This window comes from Calidris pugnax, unplaced genomic scaffold, assembly GCF_001431845.1.
Source record: "Calidris pugnax isolate Ruff unplaced genomic scaffold, ASM143184v1 scaffold102, whole genome shotgun sequence".
In the NCBI taxonomy this organism is placed as follows: domain Eukaryota; kingdom Metazoa; phylum Chordata; class Aves; order Charadriiformes; family Scolopacidae; genus Calidris; species Calidris pugnax.
The window spans coordinates 3,305,379-3,321,033 of NW_015090846.1; the positions used below are offsets into that span (position 1 = coordinate 3,305,379).

General features: G+C 46.9%; 1 protein-coding gene across 1 annotated transcript in view; it reads left to right on the forward strand.

Moving 5' to 3' along the window:
* COL5A1 (collagen, type V, alpha 1) overlaps nucleotides 1–15,655 on the forward strand; it is a 116,986-nt gene that overhangs the window by 19,879 nt on the left and 81,452 nt on the right. Inside the window, exons 4-6 of the mRNA XM_014942927.1 lie at nucleotides 12,587–12,718; nucleotides 14,469–14,615; nucleotides 14,738–14,986. Coding sequence (XP_014798413.1) covers nucleotides 12,587–12,718; nucleotides 14,469–14,615; nucleotides 14,738–14,986 — 528 coding nt within the window. The remainder of the gene's footprint in view (nucleotides 1–12,586; nucleotides 12,719–14,468; nucleotides 14,616–14,737; nucleotides 14,987–15,655) is intronic.

Genomic DNA, 15,655 nt, shown 5'->3' on the forward strand with positions numbered 1-15,655 from the left:
ATGTTTAAATTCTGGATAGATATCTGATAGCTAGCTTTTGGTTTTTTGACTGATCTGTTGCTATGAAGTCACTCTCAGCTGGTGGTATTAATATTGTAAACAGATGGAGGGTGTATCTATTACAGAATACCTGTGAACTCAGCGGTACAATTTTTGAGCAGTCTTTAAAGTATTCCTTTCAAACCTATAGATTCACTGTTTCTGGCTAAAGATTTTGTCATCTGGAGAGGGGAAAAAAAACCCAACAGCCATATAGTGACCATGCTATAAAGGTTGTGTTTGGGCTAGATGTAAAGACAGTGACAACAGAGCCACGTGGTGATTGTGGGGCCTCTATTTTTAGGGATCAATGCTGTAATTTGTGTGAAATATGACATAAATGCTGATTTTAAGTTACCAAATGAAGAGTTTGAAGGCAGCAATCACAGAGTGGCGAGCTGCTGTGTGGTCATACAGGAAAAAAATAACTCCCAGGGTTTGATCCCAGTGTGTTTGCTGGAGAGCCAGTAATGATTACAAGGCTCTTGTGTGGATGAAGAAGCCACTGTCTTTGAGTAAAGGCTCATCCAAGGTTGCCTGGGTGGCAGTGACAGCCTGAATGTGGCCAGTGCCTGATGACACCTAGCAACAAACCCTTGGGATGTGTTCATGTCCCAGGATGTTCCTCTTGAGAGCTGCCAGGGGAGTTGGCGAGCTGAGACGTGGAGATGCTTGGTTTTCTCCTCCATTCTTCTTGGGTCTGGAAAACTGAGGAGAAAAGGGTGTTTTCCATGTATAGGCAGAAATGAAAGAACAACTGCTTATTTTGTGGTGCTTCTGCTCATCTTTTTCCAGTTACTGTGGGAACTGGGAATCTCAGAGATGCCATGAGATGAGTCAGGTCTAGCTTCCTTCTAATTTGTGTCTCATGGTTGCTTAAACTTTTCTTATGGTAGGAACATTAAAGAGATGTGTTCATGCAGTGTGTGCCCGTATCTGATCAGATGTGAACTCGCTGCAAAGCCTCCCCTCGGAGAATGAACTTGTACGATGCCTCTCTCTTACCTAGCTGTCTGTTTCCATGACATTTATAGGAGTTTAATTATCTTGAGCCTTTTTCCTCTGTCAAAAGTGATTGAAATCAGCTATCGCATTCAAGAGTTATTGAGATAGACGGACACACCTGTGGCTGCACAAAGAGATCACACATGGCTTGCTTTCAGGGGAAACCAGCCAAAAAAATGCATGGCTGTCCTAATGAATTCATTAGAGGAGAATGCTTCCTCATGTGTTAGTTTAAACCTTCAAATTAAATAACTCTCAATGTGGTTTCTGGTATACACAAGAGATGAATATTTAGTTGCTAGCAGTTGTAATTGCAGAGGTGGCCAGAAGGTTGAGTGGTTTCTTTGGTGAAGGTGTTTCCCTCTAGCATATACAACAGCTCTACTCCAAATATTTCCTCTAGGTAGGATCCTTATAGAGAGGGACCCAGTTCTGCTCTGGCTCCTTGTGCTGGCAAAAATGCCAGACCTGGTTCTGCCTCACTGAATGGAGGCAACTTTTCAGATGCCACACAAGGAGCATGCACAGATCAGGTCTGCTAAGGACCTACACCAGGTCTGACCTTAACATCTCACAGGTTCCCTAGGAGATGGTGCAAGTGTGCCAAGTCCTTCTGCCAAGCTGGCCCTGACTGCAGAGCCTAAACCTGCTTTTCTCTCATTCCAGCTCTTCTCAGAATCGGGTTTCCTATTTTTCAGTCAGAAGTGGAGAGGGGAAAAGAGTCAGACTATTTACCATGTTCATGGGAGTTTTGGAGCAGCCAAAGAAAACTGAGTCATTTTGGAAGGCTTCTCTGCAGTCAGGTTTTTTTACCTTTTTTTTTTTTTTTTCCCTCACTCTTTCCCTGAAATAGAAGGAACACCTTTGCTCAGCCAGCAACTCAAGAATATGCCAGCAAGGAGTTATTTCTTCCAGTCGCCCTGGGTTAGTAGCATGGTCTAGAGAGATCACACTGCAAGGTTTCCATCCCACAACTGTGAGAACCTCTGGGCCCTTTGATGACTTGGTCCCCATGAGCCAAGGGACTCCAGGTCCTGTCCCATTTTCAATTCTTGGGGAAGGCATTGCTGCAGAAGATCTGTAAAGGTTTTTTCAGAGAGGAATGTCAGCTGAGGATGGTGCCCAGCTGGCCAGCAGAGCCACCGCAGGCTGCTTATAGTAGATGGGTGCAGTTCTTCATCCTTCAGCCCTAAGGCCCTCCTGGAGCTGGTGCTCACCAGCCAAGGGTGTGGGTTTCTTGCCCTGCTGGGGCTGAAATCGGAGCTTTAGTGGGTACCAGGAGCAGGATGTGGCTTGGCTTTACATCTGCTGCAGGTGATGAAAATCCCCGAAGGTTGGTAGGGCTTGCCTTGGGTGGCTGGTGGAGGAGTGTCAATGGCACATGCTCAGCCGGCTTCCAGCTGGCCTGGGTCAGCTCTTCAGAGGAGGGGTCCAAGGCTGGTGGGGAACACTGGTGTCCTCCAAGGGCTGGGTGGAACAGGGACCCCACCCTTGGCTGCAGGTTGCTTCTCAGTAAGCTCTGGGGTGGGCTCTTGAGGCTGTGCTGGTGGGTCAGGGTCTGTCCCTGTGGATGTGGCATGTGGCTGGTCCTGCAGTGGGAAGGTGTGCTGGGCTCCAGAGGTGATGCCCAGGCTTTAGCAGTGTGTGTACCCCATGCCAGAAGTGGAAGTGAAGTCATTAGGAAGTCAGTATTTTGAAAATACCCAAATCTTGATGCTTTTCTCCTCTGTCAGAGAAGATCCTTTAAGGTAGCGGTGTTTAACATCTGCATCTATAGACATCACATGTAAAAGTATACATGTTTACATACATATATAGATGTGCAAAACACGTGTGTGAGCACTGATTTTCTCCTCTGTCAGAGGAGATCTGTTAAGGTAGCGGTGTTTAAATTCTGCATCTATAGATGTCACACTTAAAAGTATACATGTTTATATAGATAGCATAGATGTGCAAAACACGTGTGTGAGCACTGAGCTGCAAAGTGGAGCTTAGAGGAATGTGCAGGTGACGTGTAAAGGGCTGCAGAGGAAAGGTCCTGGTCACTTGTGCCATCATGAGGTGGAAATACTCTGGAAAAGTATCGTATTACTGGGTAATAAAGACTATATAGACTATAAAGTTTATATATAGAATATCACTAAAGAGGGAAAGATGTAGGGTCTGCAACCTTAAATTTGATATTTCTGAAACTTTGGAGCCCTTGGAACTTTATTATTTTAAATTGGGTATGTGTGTGCACCCGCAGGTGGTATCTCAAAAGAAAATTGCAAAATCAGCTTCAGCCACGTGGTCTCCTTGACATCAACTTTATCAGTAAGCATAGGACATGCATGTATGCATATGTGTACATGTATGAAGTATCTATTACAGGTAACCTAACATGCAGCTGCTACTCTAGAGAGAAACTATTTACTTCAATGTGATGAAATTTGAACTAGAAGTCACGCAGTTTAATAAAAACGTGTGGTTTGGATTCCTTGTCCTTCACATATGTTTCTAATCTGCTGGGGGGTCGGTCAGAACACACAATTAAAAAAAAAAAGAGTCTAAAAATGCTCCTTTTGCAAATATAAAAACTGACTTTACAATAAGAAAATGAAACTTGAGAGTAGTGCTCTCTCATTATTGGGGTGGAGAGAGATGGGACTGTCAGGGGGTTTCTTCTTTTAATTTCTTTTTCCTTTAAAAATCTGAACTGTGTGCTGCTATTTTTTTCCCCCCTTTTTGCAAAATAGCTGCCGAAACCTCTCGTATTATTTTTTGCCTGTGTTACCACAGCGCTTGGCTGGGCTGGAGAGAAGGAGGGAATATAAAGCAGCCTTTTGTCACACCATCAACCCAGCCCCTCTCTGTGTCCGTCTGTCCTTCCCGGCTGGGGCTGCAGAGCAGGGGAAGCCGTTCAATCACAGCCCGCTTTCCGTGTCCGTAACTGCTTGTTTTACACCCAAAAAATCCTAGCAGATAGATTGTGGTTTGTTTGACAGACATAAATATACAGAAATAGCCGGCTGAGCATGACGGCTGTTGATTTAAGGATATCTGTCTCTTTGGGTGTTTTTAGCAGGTCTTTGTATTTGTGTTATTTTTTTTTTTTAAGGCATCTTGGCTGCCTTTTCCTTTCCTGCAGTCCCTGCTGCTTGGCTGCCGCTTTGCCCTGGGTGTATCTTCCCCTCCTGTCGAAAGAGTCCTGGTGTATGTGCTTGCCCAAAGGGGGAGGAAGGCACAAAAACTAAAAAGGGTTTGAAGAGGGCCCTGGGTTAGAAGGGGGGAGCGGAGGGAGCTTGAAGTGGAAGGGAAAAATCAAAGCTTGCAAATACTCTCTTGCAAAGGAGCGCAGTGCATGACAGTGATTCCACCACGTTTGCAGAGGCTGATGTGGGGCTGCCTGCTCACAGCTGTGAGGCATGAGGATAAACAGAAGCCCGAGGAGTCGTTTCTCCTCTGGGTTGGGTTCCTGCTCCCTCGGGCAATTAGCTGGGGCTGTATTTAAAAAGTACTGCTTAGCGCAGTCGATGGAGCACGCAGCCCCTGTCTGGGAGTTCACAGCCCCAGACATGAGTCAAGGGAAAGCTGGCTGTGTCCCCTGGTACGTGCGTGGGACATTGCTGCCTCCTGCTCTGCCCTGCCTGACCCGGGATGCTCCCGCAGGAGCCGCTCAGCCAGCGTTGGGAGGACAAGGGATTTAAACCACCCTCCAGTTTCTGCTGTGTTGGCCACGTCTACCTTCAGATTTATTTTTTTTTTCCCTGTTAGTTTTGGGGTTTTTTATTCCTAGCTTAAATTTTCCCATTTGCTGGGGGAAATCCTCCTTCCTCCCAGCAGCCGTGTCCTACCCCACTGGTGTCCCAGCTGGAGGAGGGCTGCGTGGGACTGCCAAGGGATGCTGCGTGGTCCCTGCTGTGCCTTCTCCACCTCTGAAACAAAAACCCTGGAGAAACCCATTGCTACCATAGCCTCACAGTAAATACCTTATAGATTTGATGCTTTCAGTGCTTCTGCCAGCGCCACCTGTTTTCCAAGCTGCCTCCTTCTCCAGGATTGTTTTTCTCCCCGCCCTGTGTCCCCTATGTTCCTGGATCTTAATTAAATGACAGGTTGCTAATTTGCCTTAGCTGGGTTTTTCCCACCCGTGTGGTACATTTTCAAACAAAAGACTGTCCTCTAAGGTCTAGGCACTGGCACTCAGCTGGGAATGACACGTTGCCCGCTGGAAGTAATAATGCTCATTTATGGCTTATGGTGGGAGCCACAGGGTGACAAACGGTGCGATGGGCACGTAACGCTGCATCCGAGCACCAGCCACCCCCCCCAGTCAGTCAGGGTCAAGGCTGAATAAGGTGAAGTACAATTGCCTTAGAGCATAAAGCAGCCCCAGAGCTTTTGGGGATCTTTAAACTGGTGATTAGATGACCCCGCTGAAAGGATGGAGGTTTCAATTAGGCAAAGTGCCTGGGGATGGATGGGTGTTGGCAGTGAAGGGATGGGGAGGATGGGACCGAGTGGCCCGGGTTGGTGGGTCTGGAGCTTGGCTTGGGCTCTTGCCCCATCATTAAATGACCATTTGAGCTTGGTCAGGTTTTTTCATCTTGTCCCTTTTCTGTTCTCTTCGGGGCATTGCCAGTCCCTACACAAGAAGCTCTTTGGGCAGGACGTGATGGTTAAGTGGACCAGGGTAGCAGAGAGATGAGGAAAGGGCTACTGTAGAGATGTTACGTGGGACTGGAGAGAGCAAAGGGGCTCTGCGCTGCCAGGATTTGGTGAGAATTCCAGGGAAAGTGGCAGGAAGATGTCAGCGATGATTAATGTGTTTGACAAACTCAGCCATTTGGAAAAGCAAGAAAATCTTTCACCCATTGAGGATAGGAAACTGGAACGGTGGATGAGTCCCTCTTGCCTATAAAGGGCTGTTGTCTAAATAATCCATACTGCTGATGAATACTGTGAATATTGCCTCTGGGCTGTCACTTAAACAAAGTAGGATTTTGGTGTAAGCTTTGGCTTCATGTTTGCTCCAGCAAGTGCAGAGGGTGGGAGCGTTTACATTAGGGCAAGGCATTATTTACATTGTGTGGCTACTGGGGCTGGGGCTGAGGGGGAAGTGGCCACCTGGAAATGAACCTCGTATTAGTGTCTCCTGCTCTGCTAATGACTTGAGTCCTTGACTGGTATTTGGGTATTGGCAGGGTGACAGCTTCTTCAGGAGGGCTTTCCAGAATTAGTAAAGCCATCTGGCTTTTGCTCTCCTCTTAGAGAGTTGCTTGTCCTTCCCTTCCAGTAAGGAGTCCTTGCTAAACTGCTCATAATTTGTATTTCTATATTACGTCAACAGACCTACAGCGTGCTGTGGTCTCTGCAAGCTGGGATGAAATACAGCCCCTTGCTCTGGAAAGTCTCTTCTGTAAGGAACAGCCATGGAGCGAGCCATGGACCTGAGGATCCAGCAGTTATGGATGGAGAAAGCAAGACGTGGCATTGCCCGACCATGTTTCCATCCATCGGAGTAGGGCTGGGCGTTGAGGACAGCTTGGAGCAGAGGGGAGCAGGATTTGGGGACAGGGAAGAGGTGTAGGAGACCACACTTCCCTGCCCTGCTCCTTCAAAGCCAGCATCCAGGGCAAACAGCGAGTTAATGGGTCCTCGCATGATAGGAAATTGAGCTCCTCCCTGGGATTATAAAATATAAAGGCTGAAAATTACTGGGGAGGTTAATTACCTTTGAGCCAAAGGGCTTATTTTCTTCTTGTTGCTGTGGTCAGGGAAAGAGGCATGTGGGTTGTCCGAATAATTACTGTAGTTGGTGTTCTGTGAGTTTAATATCAGAAAAGCTAATGGCTTAGCCTTGGGGTGGGGACGCAGGACTGGGCTGGTGTGTTGGGAGAGCAGGGTTTCTTGGGGTACCTCCTCTCAGATGGAGTTGCAGTGAGAAAGAGAAACTACTATCAGCCCTTAAGAGAGGTTTTTCCTTGAAGCCATATTTGGTTCTAGTGAAGCCTCTATCCCTTTTTTGCTTAATTTAATAGATTTTTTTTCTGAAGAGAGCTCAGAAGAGGCTCCTATAGGAGTGCCAAAAGCCAAAGGGAGCCATTCTTGTGGTGACTGGAGCCTGAGAGGGGAAATAGCAGAGGTCTCACAGCAAAGCTGCCCCGTCCGTCCCGCCAGCCCCTGTGCGCAGGATGGGGAAGCAACATCCGGGTGGGATTTATCCAAACCACCAAGTATTTGTAGCTGACTCATGACTGTGTGCAAGTCAAGCCTTTTTCTTTTTTTTTTTTTTCTTTTTTTCTCACCAGCCCTTCAGCTATTGCCTTCCCGTTTTGAAGTCCAGAATTTTTGGAAGCCTAAAGGGATGCCCATTAGGTACCAGTTGCTCCATCTGGTGAGCTCACTCTGTCTGTGGCTGACCAGCAAGAGGGCTTCAGGACACAAGGGCCAGAGGGAGTGATGAGGTTTTTGTCTGAGCCCTTGGCTGGGATTCTGCTGCTTTTCTGGAGCAGCTGTGGTTAAAGGAGGGACTCTGGGATGATGTCAGTACAACAAAGGATGCACGGATGCTCTGAGTGGTTGTCATATCTCTGATTTGAGGTCTCGCTCTGTTGGCAGAGCCCAGGGCATGGTGGGCTCTGGGTCACCCCTTGCTTTCTTTCTTCACTGTCTTCTCCAATACCTTTCTTAGTCCAACCTGTGCAGACAAGGAGCTGCTGGGAGCCCTGGAGCTGGGCAGCCACCGTGTCCTTAGCAAAGAGCCTCCATCCATGGGCGAGTGCCGATGACAGGTTTTATCAAGTGGAACATCTGAGGGCTGGCAGGCTGTCTCCCAGACAGGGATTAGGTTTTTTGGAAGCTTGTTGGTGGCTGCAATCTCTGAGCTTCCACTTCATCATCGAGCCCCATTGAACTTCTGCCACTCTTAAGCCACCTGACTGGGTTGGCACTTACAGAACCAGTGAGTTTGTCACAATAAAGCTCAGCAACACCCCTGTTGCTTCCACTAATTCTTAAGATTTTTTGTGTATGCACGGTACAATTATACATCCTGAGCCTGTGGTTTTCCAATTCAGATGTAGGAGTTGAAAAAAGCACATTCAAGCAGTATTTATTCTTATGGATGTTAAACCAGTTAATTATGGGTGCGTTACAGTGCGAGCCCTGAAGAATCCCAGTATTTATGGAGCTGCTGCCAATGCCAGATGAAGTCACTCTGCTTATCCTTGCCAGCTGTTTGTTTTGTTGAACCACAGCGATTTCTCCAAGTTACTGAAGTTGATGTCATTGGAAGTGATGTGACATTTTTTTGCACACATATAGAATAAGTGTTAAAAAATGCTCCAGAAGAGCTTTTCCAGTCTTGTCTGGGAGCTGGCTGGGGAGTTGAATTAAACTGGCTTGATGGAACTTAATCCATAAAGCAAATGAGTCATCAGGCATAAATGGCTTTACCATAAATGTCAGACAGATTCTTACTGGTCATGACAGTTAGCACTTACATCTGTTTGGAGCAAATAAAAGCCCCGCAATTCACTATCATCTTCATAAATGTGCTGTCCTGCCTCTTCCTCTTCACGGGAAGCTCTGGGAATAAAGGTCAAAATGTGATTTATTCCCCTTTTTAAAAACGAGCTCTGCTGATGGATGAAATATCGGTTATTTTCAGACAAAAACTGACCTTTTTTTCCTCCGTTTCAAATTTTTGTTAAACCAGGAAAGCGCAACTGTGCTTTGCCTCTGCATACTAAGGAGCATCCCAGGTACTGGAGCACTTTCTTTGTGCCCAGATGTGCCCAACTTGTTTATGTGCTAGAAGAGGACTTTATCCCACCATCTTCATGGGTGGCTGCAGGACACCCAGCTGCTGACTTCTCCTCTGAAGCAATACCAATACATTACTGACTTGCTCCCTGACTTAGATACCTCTTTACTTGAAAATAAGTCTTAAAAACCTAAATGACTTGGCTGGTAAAGTCTTTAAACCACTCTCTTAGTGTAATTGTAAGTTCTCTCTCTTACAAAAGCTTCATGGAAAATCCCTTGTGGGTGCGTGCTTGTGGAGGGGGGTGGAAATTAATGGTATCTTCGTTATCGCTGCTTTTGCTGGAAAAAGCAGATGGTGCCATCGGAAGGGAGAAAGGTTTGGGTGTTTTGTGTAACCATAACAGGGAAACAAATAGGCGCTTGAGAGAGGAAAGGGAGCAGAGCAGGCTCCTGCCTTTGTCAGCCCGCGCCGGGGTGGGGGGCAGCTATCTCTTGGTGCAATTTATTAGCAGCAACACACTTGAGAAGACACAAAAGGCTTGCGAACCTCCCAGCACGGCTTGCTCTATTTAAAGTCGGCTTTTTAAATCAAAGAAATGGGGCTCTTGACAGCAGAGCTTTGTGCATCTTTTGTGAAGTTCAGATAGTGGGGCTTTTTATTACCGGCTAAATTAGCCCATTTTATTGTTTTGCGCTGAGGGATGAGGTCAGTTGACTGGGAATCTTGCTAACAAGGTTTTACTCCTGTCTGCTTTTTACAAGTGTTAACACGGGGTATCCACCAGGGCCGTGCACTTACTGTTAATGAAACAAAGATGAATGGTCTGGTGACCCCATGAGCTCTCCTTCCTCCCCACCATGGAGCTGCTCAACCCATGTCCGTGTGGTTGAGCTCAGATGCTCCATGGAGCGTTCCTTTCTTCATAACTGGGTGTGTTGGTTTTCCTTCTGATGTTGCAAGCTTGCAGGCTGCTGCTGGAACAACGACAAAAGGATGAACTTTGCTGGGCAGGGTGATTGATTGGGTTTGAAAAGGAAGTGGGAAAATAGCAGGCATGTAGAATGATGCTCACGAACCGTGGTGAGCTCTGAAGGAGCTGTCTGATGTGGCTCATGCTTTTTCCTGGCACCTTTCGCATACCAAATTTATTCAGTTATGCACTGGTTTTCACAGATTCTTGACTAGAACTAGAAGGAAGCTTCGCTTCTTCATCTTTTCCCGGTCTCTCAGCGGCGACCACTGAGCCAACACTGTCCTTTGGTGTGTTGAGTGAGGTTGGGACTTCTGCTGTGGCCACAGGACTTGAGCCTATGGCTCCTGGAATTGCAGGTGATGTCCTTCTGTGTTCTCAAAGGAGCTGCCAGTGCCTTGAGCCATCAGCCCCAGGGGATGCTCAGCTCCTGGTGTGCTGTAGGGAAGCAGGGTGGGATGGAGCCAGGGTTTCTCCCCATGCCCAGCTCAGGAGCTGCCATCGGCTGAGACTAAAAGCAAAGGCAGCTTTAGGAAATTCTCTTCTGCTTAACCTTTTGCACTGTGTTTAGCCAACGTGCCTTTCTTTGCTTTATCTGTTCCTCAAGGAAACGCAGTTATAGTGCTGGTCACTTATAGGATGCAGACTATCAGCTCTCCTTGAGGTGTAAATCCAGCCTTATCAGGAGGAAAAAGCTTTCAGCCTTCCTTCCTTGCCTTTCGGAGACAAGTACCAAGTCTGCTTTTGTGGCTGTTTTATTTCAGCTTATCCCAACAGCGCCAGACACTCCCCATAACCCCGTGGAAACTGGGGAGCTTTAACCACCGAGCTGAGAGAAGGGCATAAAAGGTTTTACTCAGCTGTCAGTGAGGGGCAGGGGTGGCTGAGGTCCTGTGAGCAGAAATAGCAGCTGGAGGGATCTTCACATCGTCAACTTTAAGCAAATTGCCTTGGTTGGGTTGGGTGTCCTCCACTGGAGGGAGCTCCAAAGGGGCAGCCAGATTTGTTGCTCTGAGCAGCCTTTGGAGACAGGGATTATGTTTTATGGGGTGAGTAACCCCATAACACCCCCCAGCTCCTTCAAGCCTCTGCTCAGGGCTGAGCGATGTCCTCTAGGTCACACCACAGTCAAGTTCCCCATGCAGGTCACACTGTCAGCTGGTGGCCAGAGCTGGCTGAAAATTGCAAATGTTCTTTGAGACAGAAACTTAGTGTTTTCTGTTTTCCCAATGCTGCATCCCCGTTTTTGGTGGTTACATTGAAAAAGCCGGAACATTAACCATAAAACTGCTCTATGGATTTACAGAAAAAAAACCAAGTAAAATAAAAAAATAAAGGGAAAGGGAAGGAAAGACTGTTTCTGAAAATAGAAAATTGAAAACCACTTTGCAGACAATTCTGTTAATTTTGTAAAGGTTATTCACAGGAAACAATGACTAATAAGCTTAAAGCAGTGCTTAATTGGAGGGTAACTTGGGTAGCATCTGAGTGGTGCCTACACATTACAGTGAGATGCTGCAGGGATGGATGCGAGAACCTGGAAAATGAGGAGGGAAACCCCATCAGCCGAAAGCTGCCCCTGCACCTCGGAGTCGGGCAGGATGTGGCCAGGTCCACACAGTCTTTTCAACCTTCTTTCCCTGTTGATCTCTGCCAAAAATGTAAACAACACTATTTTTTTGGTGTAGTCGATGATATGTGTCGATGGGAGGCTGAGGTCCCCGTGGACCTGGTGGCCCCCGTGGCTGAAGAGAGTGGAGCTTGCGTGCACGAAGGCAGATTTGGCCCATAATTTCCAACATATCCTTCGGTTTTCCACGGGGATGTTTGCTGGTCTGGCCAGGCTCCGTTCGGAGCTTCTGGTTCCTATTACGTGGCCAAGTCATCCTCCCAGTTTTGCTGTAATGCTCCTTCTTTTTCCCCTGATGCCTTAGCCATGTTTTTCTATTATTAAATAAGATTCTTTTTTTCCCTCCTAATTAAAATATCAGCTCTAATAATCCAAGTAGTAAAGTCTTATGTAACTGCCTACTAAATAAACTGCTTTTTGGCGTTCCGGTGAAGCAGTGCGGTGGTTCTTCAGGAAACTAAGGAGGGATTTCTGCTCTGACCTTTGGGCTGTGGCTGCCTTGTGCTTTGTTCATATAAAGCGAGTGGCTCGTTAAGCAGCCTTGGTGCCTAATGAGCTTGCTCTGCACCTGGTTTTCAGTAAGCCACTGTAAACTTCCTCACTCTAGTCTCTTTTTCTGATTATCAGGTACACTTCTAATCTCTTTCTACATCTGCTATGCTGTTGTGGGGGGAAAATTGAGGTGAGGCAAGGTGTAGGAAGTGGGGTGATGCCTTCTATGATACCAAATGATAGGGTGGCTGAAAAGTTTTGAGGTCAATCAACAGCTTTTTGGACTGGGCAGGGCAAGTATGGAACTCTGCAGAGCTGCTGGGACTGATTTGGGGTGCATATAACCCCTTTCTCCTATGTTTACTGCACCTGCCTTGCCCAGGGCTGTCAGAGGGGTGACCTCTCTGCAGATGTGGTTATCTTTGGGGAAGGTGTATTTGGTCCTGGGTGTGAAGCGTGGTGGCTTCACACCTCACGGAGCAGCTCGAGATAAGCTGCTGCTTGACCCGGCCATGGACACGGAGGGTTTTCTCCTGGCTCATCTCAAGAGACGTGGTCCTGTCAAGGAAAACAGCCTGCCAAGCGTTTTGCTTTTCATTTCTTGATGGTGGTTTATCTCCTTTGATTGCTGTCCCAGGCTTGGTGGCTCAAAAAGTAGGTTCCCTCCCCCTGACGCTCTGTTTGTCCTTCCCCACAGGGTGACATCCAGCAGCTCCTGATCGTGGCAGACCCCCGAGCAGCCCACGATTACTGTGAGCACTACAGCCCCGACTGCGACACCGCCATCCCCGACGCCCCCCAGTCCCAGGACCCCAACCAGGACGAATACGTGAGTCTGTGCCTGGGTTTGGGGATGCTTCTGGGGCAGCAGCAGCATCATCCAGCTCCATATTGCGGTTGGAAACGCCCTGGGCTTCTTCCTCTCACTCATCTTCCCTGAGACTCATCTGCAAGGGTCGAGACAGAGCTTGTTTTTAGCATTCACAGGTTATGGTTTTGGGTTCCCTTCCTTCCTGTGCTCCTCCCGTTCCAGAGATTTAAATGAATATTTCAAAAACTTGCAGGAGAGACAACCTGAGCCAAGTGTGAAACACTGACCTTCCCTGGCAGGTCAAATCCTGTCCAAAACAGGCACCTGTGTCTAAATTTCAATTTTTACTTTTGAGCTTGTAAAAAGATTAAGCAGTTCTTTTTCACTATTCTTTGAAACAACAGGTGTCAAAGGAGGGGGAAACGTTGTTTGCCTGCGTATTTGCCATTTGAATTTCATTTTTGGCAGAAATGCTGCCGGCTCCTCTGTATGAGCTGCTGTGCTCGATATTTTTTTTCTACAAAGAGTTAGCTTCAGATCTTTTCTTTTAAAATAGAAAAGAAAAAGAGACTGATGCAGGATACCTTTTTATTTCTACTGCTCAATTAGAAATGTCTGGATGTGGCTGATTTCCAGAAGAGAATCACCTGAATTTTACACATTTTTGAGAGCTCTCAGGCTCAGCTCACAGCAATTAAAGTGTCTGGCATCTTCAGCTGCTCCTCAGCATCTTGGCTGCTCTCTTGGTCTGATTTGTTGGTCCGTGCACTCCCTTGCTTCCAGCTGATCTCAGATCTGTGTGCTCCCACCGAATCCCCATGAAGCTGTAATGCCGTCAACCCCCTCCAATTTATCTTGGGGATTGAATTAAAAATTAAATCCCAAAGCTCAGCCTGGCAGGGCTTTGGGGAGCGGAGCGCTGCTCTCAGCTCAGGAGAGGCACGGCTCTAACTGCTCCGCCAGCACTTCTGGAGAAACAATAAATAAGTAAAATAAAATAGACCTTGGGTATGGTCAAAATATGTGGTAGTAGGAAAATAAAACTCTTCTTTTGAAGCCAGCAGTTCAACAAGGGCTGGCTTGTCTTAGGGCTGTGTTGCTCCATGTAAGAATAACTCTTCCACGCGCCGGCGTCTGCTGCCAGTGAGAGCGATGGACTGGCAAAGACATTTGCCATGCCCGGCCGTAACCAAATGTTTTGTTTGTATTTCATTTCGAAGAATGACTGACGCCTTGTGGAAAATGCAGAAAATATCTTGTTTTCAAAGCCCTTGTGCCTGCGGGCCAGGGGTGGACGGGGAATCACACGGATGCTATTAGTGCAGTCAGATGAGGGAAAATAGATCCCCGCTTCTCAGAGCGGCTGCGTGATTCAAATACTTTCTTCCCCCTCTCTGAGTATCTCAGATTTGTGACCTGGGAGGTCTCAACAATCTGAGGTTAAAAAAAATTAATATTTTTTTCTTTTTTTGTTATTGTGTTATCATGTTGAATTGCTGCAGGGTAGGTCCATCCTCTCTGATAGGGGATAACGTGCCACAGCTGAGAGGTGATTGGGAACCTCCTCAAATCACAGCTGTTGCTAAAGCACCTGGGCTCTTGGTGAAGGTGTCACAGCAGCTGGTGGACAAGAGGAAGGGAAAGATTTCACTGCATGGATCTGCATCACAGCATGGCCCCCTTGACATGAAATACCATCTTAAAGAGCTGGCAGGAGCGTGTTTGGGTGCTGCCAGCTTATTTTCTGCTTCTCATCTTCTCTTTGCAGTACACCGATGGGGAGGGAGAAGGTGACACCTACTACTATGAGTACCCCTACTATGAAGACATTGATGAAGCTGTAAAGCCTGAAGCACCCACCACCAAACCCAGCACTCCTGAAGTGGCTGCTGGAGAGAGACCCGAGACCAAGCAGGTACTGACGTGAGGTCCTGGCAAAGAGGTGGTTGATAAATGGCACCTTTACAGAGGGGGGAGGTGGAGGACGATGCACAATTTTCTCTTTGATTCTCTGATTCTGGCATTTTATTGCAATAGGACTATCCTTCCCCAACACCATCACCCGATGGAGGGGACCCTGGGAAGCGGACGAAAGGAGATGCTGCTGTGGATGATCCCCTCGTAGATGAGTACAACTACGAAACCATTAATGAAGAGTACTTCACGCCCCTCCCCTATGAAGATGTCAACTACAATGAAGAAGTGGACCCCCAGGGTGGACTCACTGAAAATGCTGTGGAAGCTGAACTCCCCACCAGCACCGTCATCACCTACAACGAGACCGATGTAATTTTAATGAATGTTTATTCCTTTCACTGTGTCTTTTATTAATTCTGGTATTTGATAGCTCTGAGAGCAGGAGCGATGTGATCGTCCATATGGTAAATCTGTAAGTGGGTAGGGCAGCTGCCGGGAGAGAAAGTTTCTTGTAAAATAATTTCACTCCAGCTATTTCAGGGTGTGGAACACAGATATTTAGAATTTGGTTAAGGATTATTCCCCTGGAAATATCTGCTCATGTTGACATCTGCATTTCCCCGTGCGAAGTGCTTGTCTGACAAAAAGAAAAATGAGGGTTGGTTTTAAAATCTAAGTAAAAACATTTTATTTCAAAGCTATTAATATAAATCTTTGAAATGTTGATTTGATGGAGAACATCGATATTTTTCATCTCGCTGTTCCCACTGAAATTGCATCTTTATGTTTTTCAGATTGTAATTTTTTAAAAAAATATTTCAGTACGGGGACAAACCCTTGATTTCACACAACTGCATTCGCCCCGGGACAGTCCCTCCGTTTTGTGCACGAATCTGCTCAAAGATGAGATCAGTCCGGATCCCACAGCTGACATTTCTGTTGGAGCAATTACATTTTTAGTTACCCCCACTTTAATACGCTTCAACTGAAATATGTTGCATCTGAGACTCTTCTATCCTTAAGGCTTGCCCAGTTCTT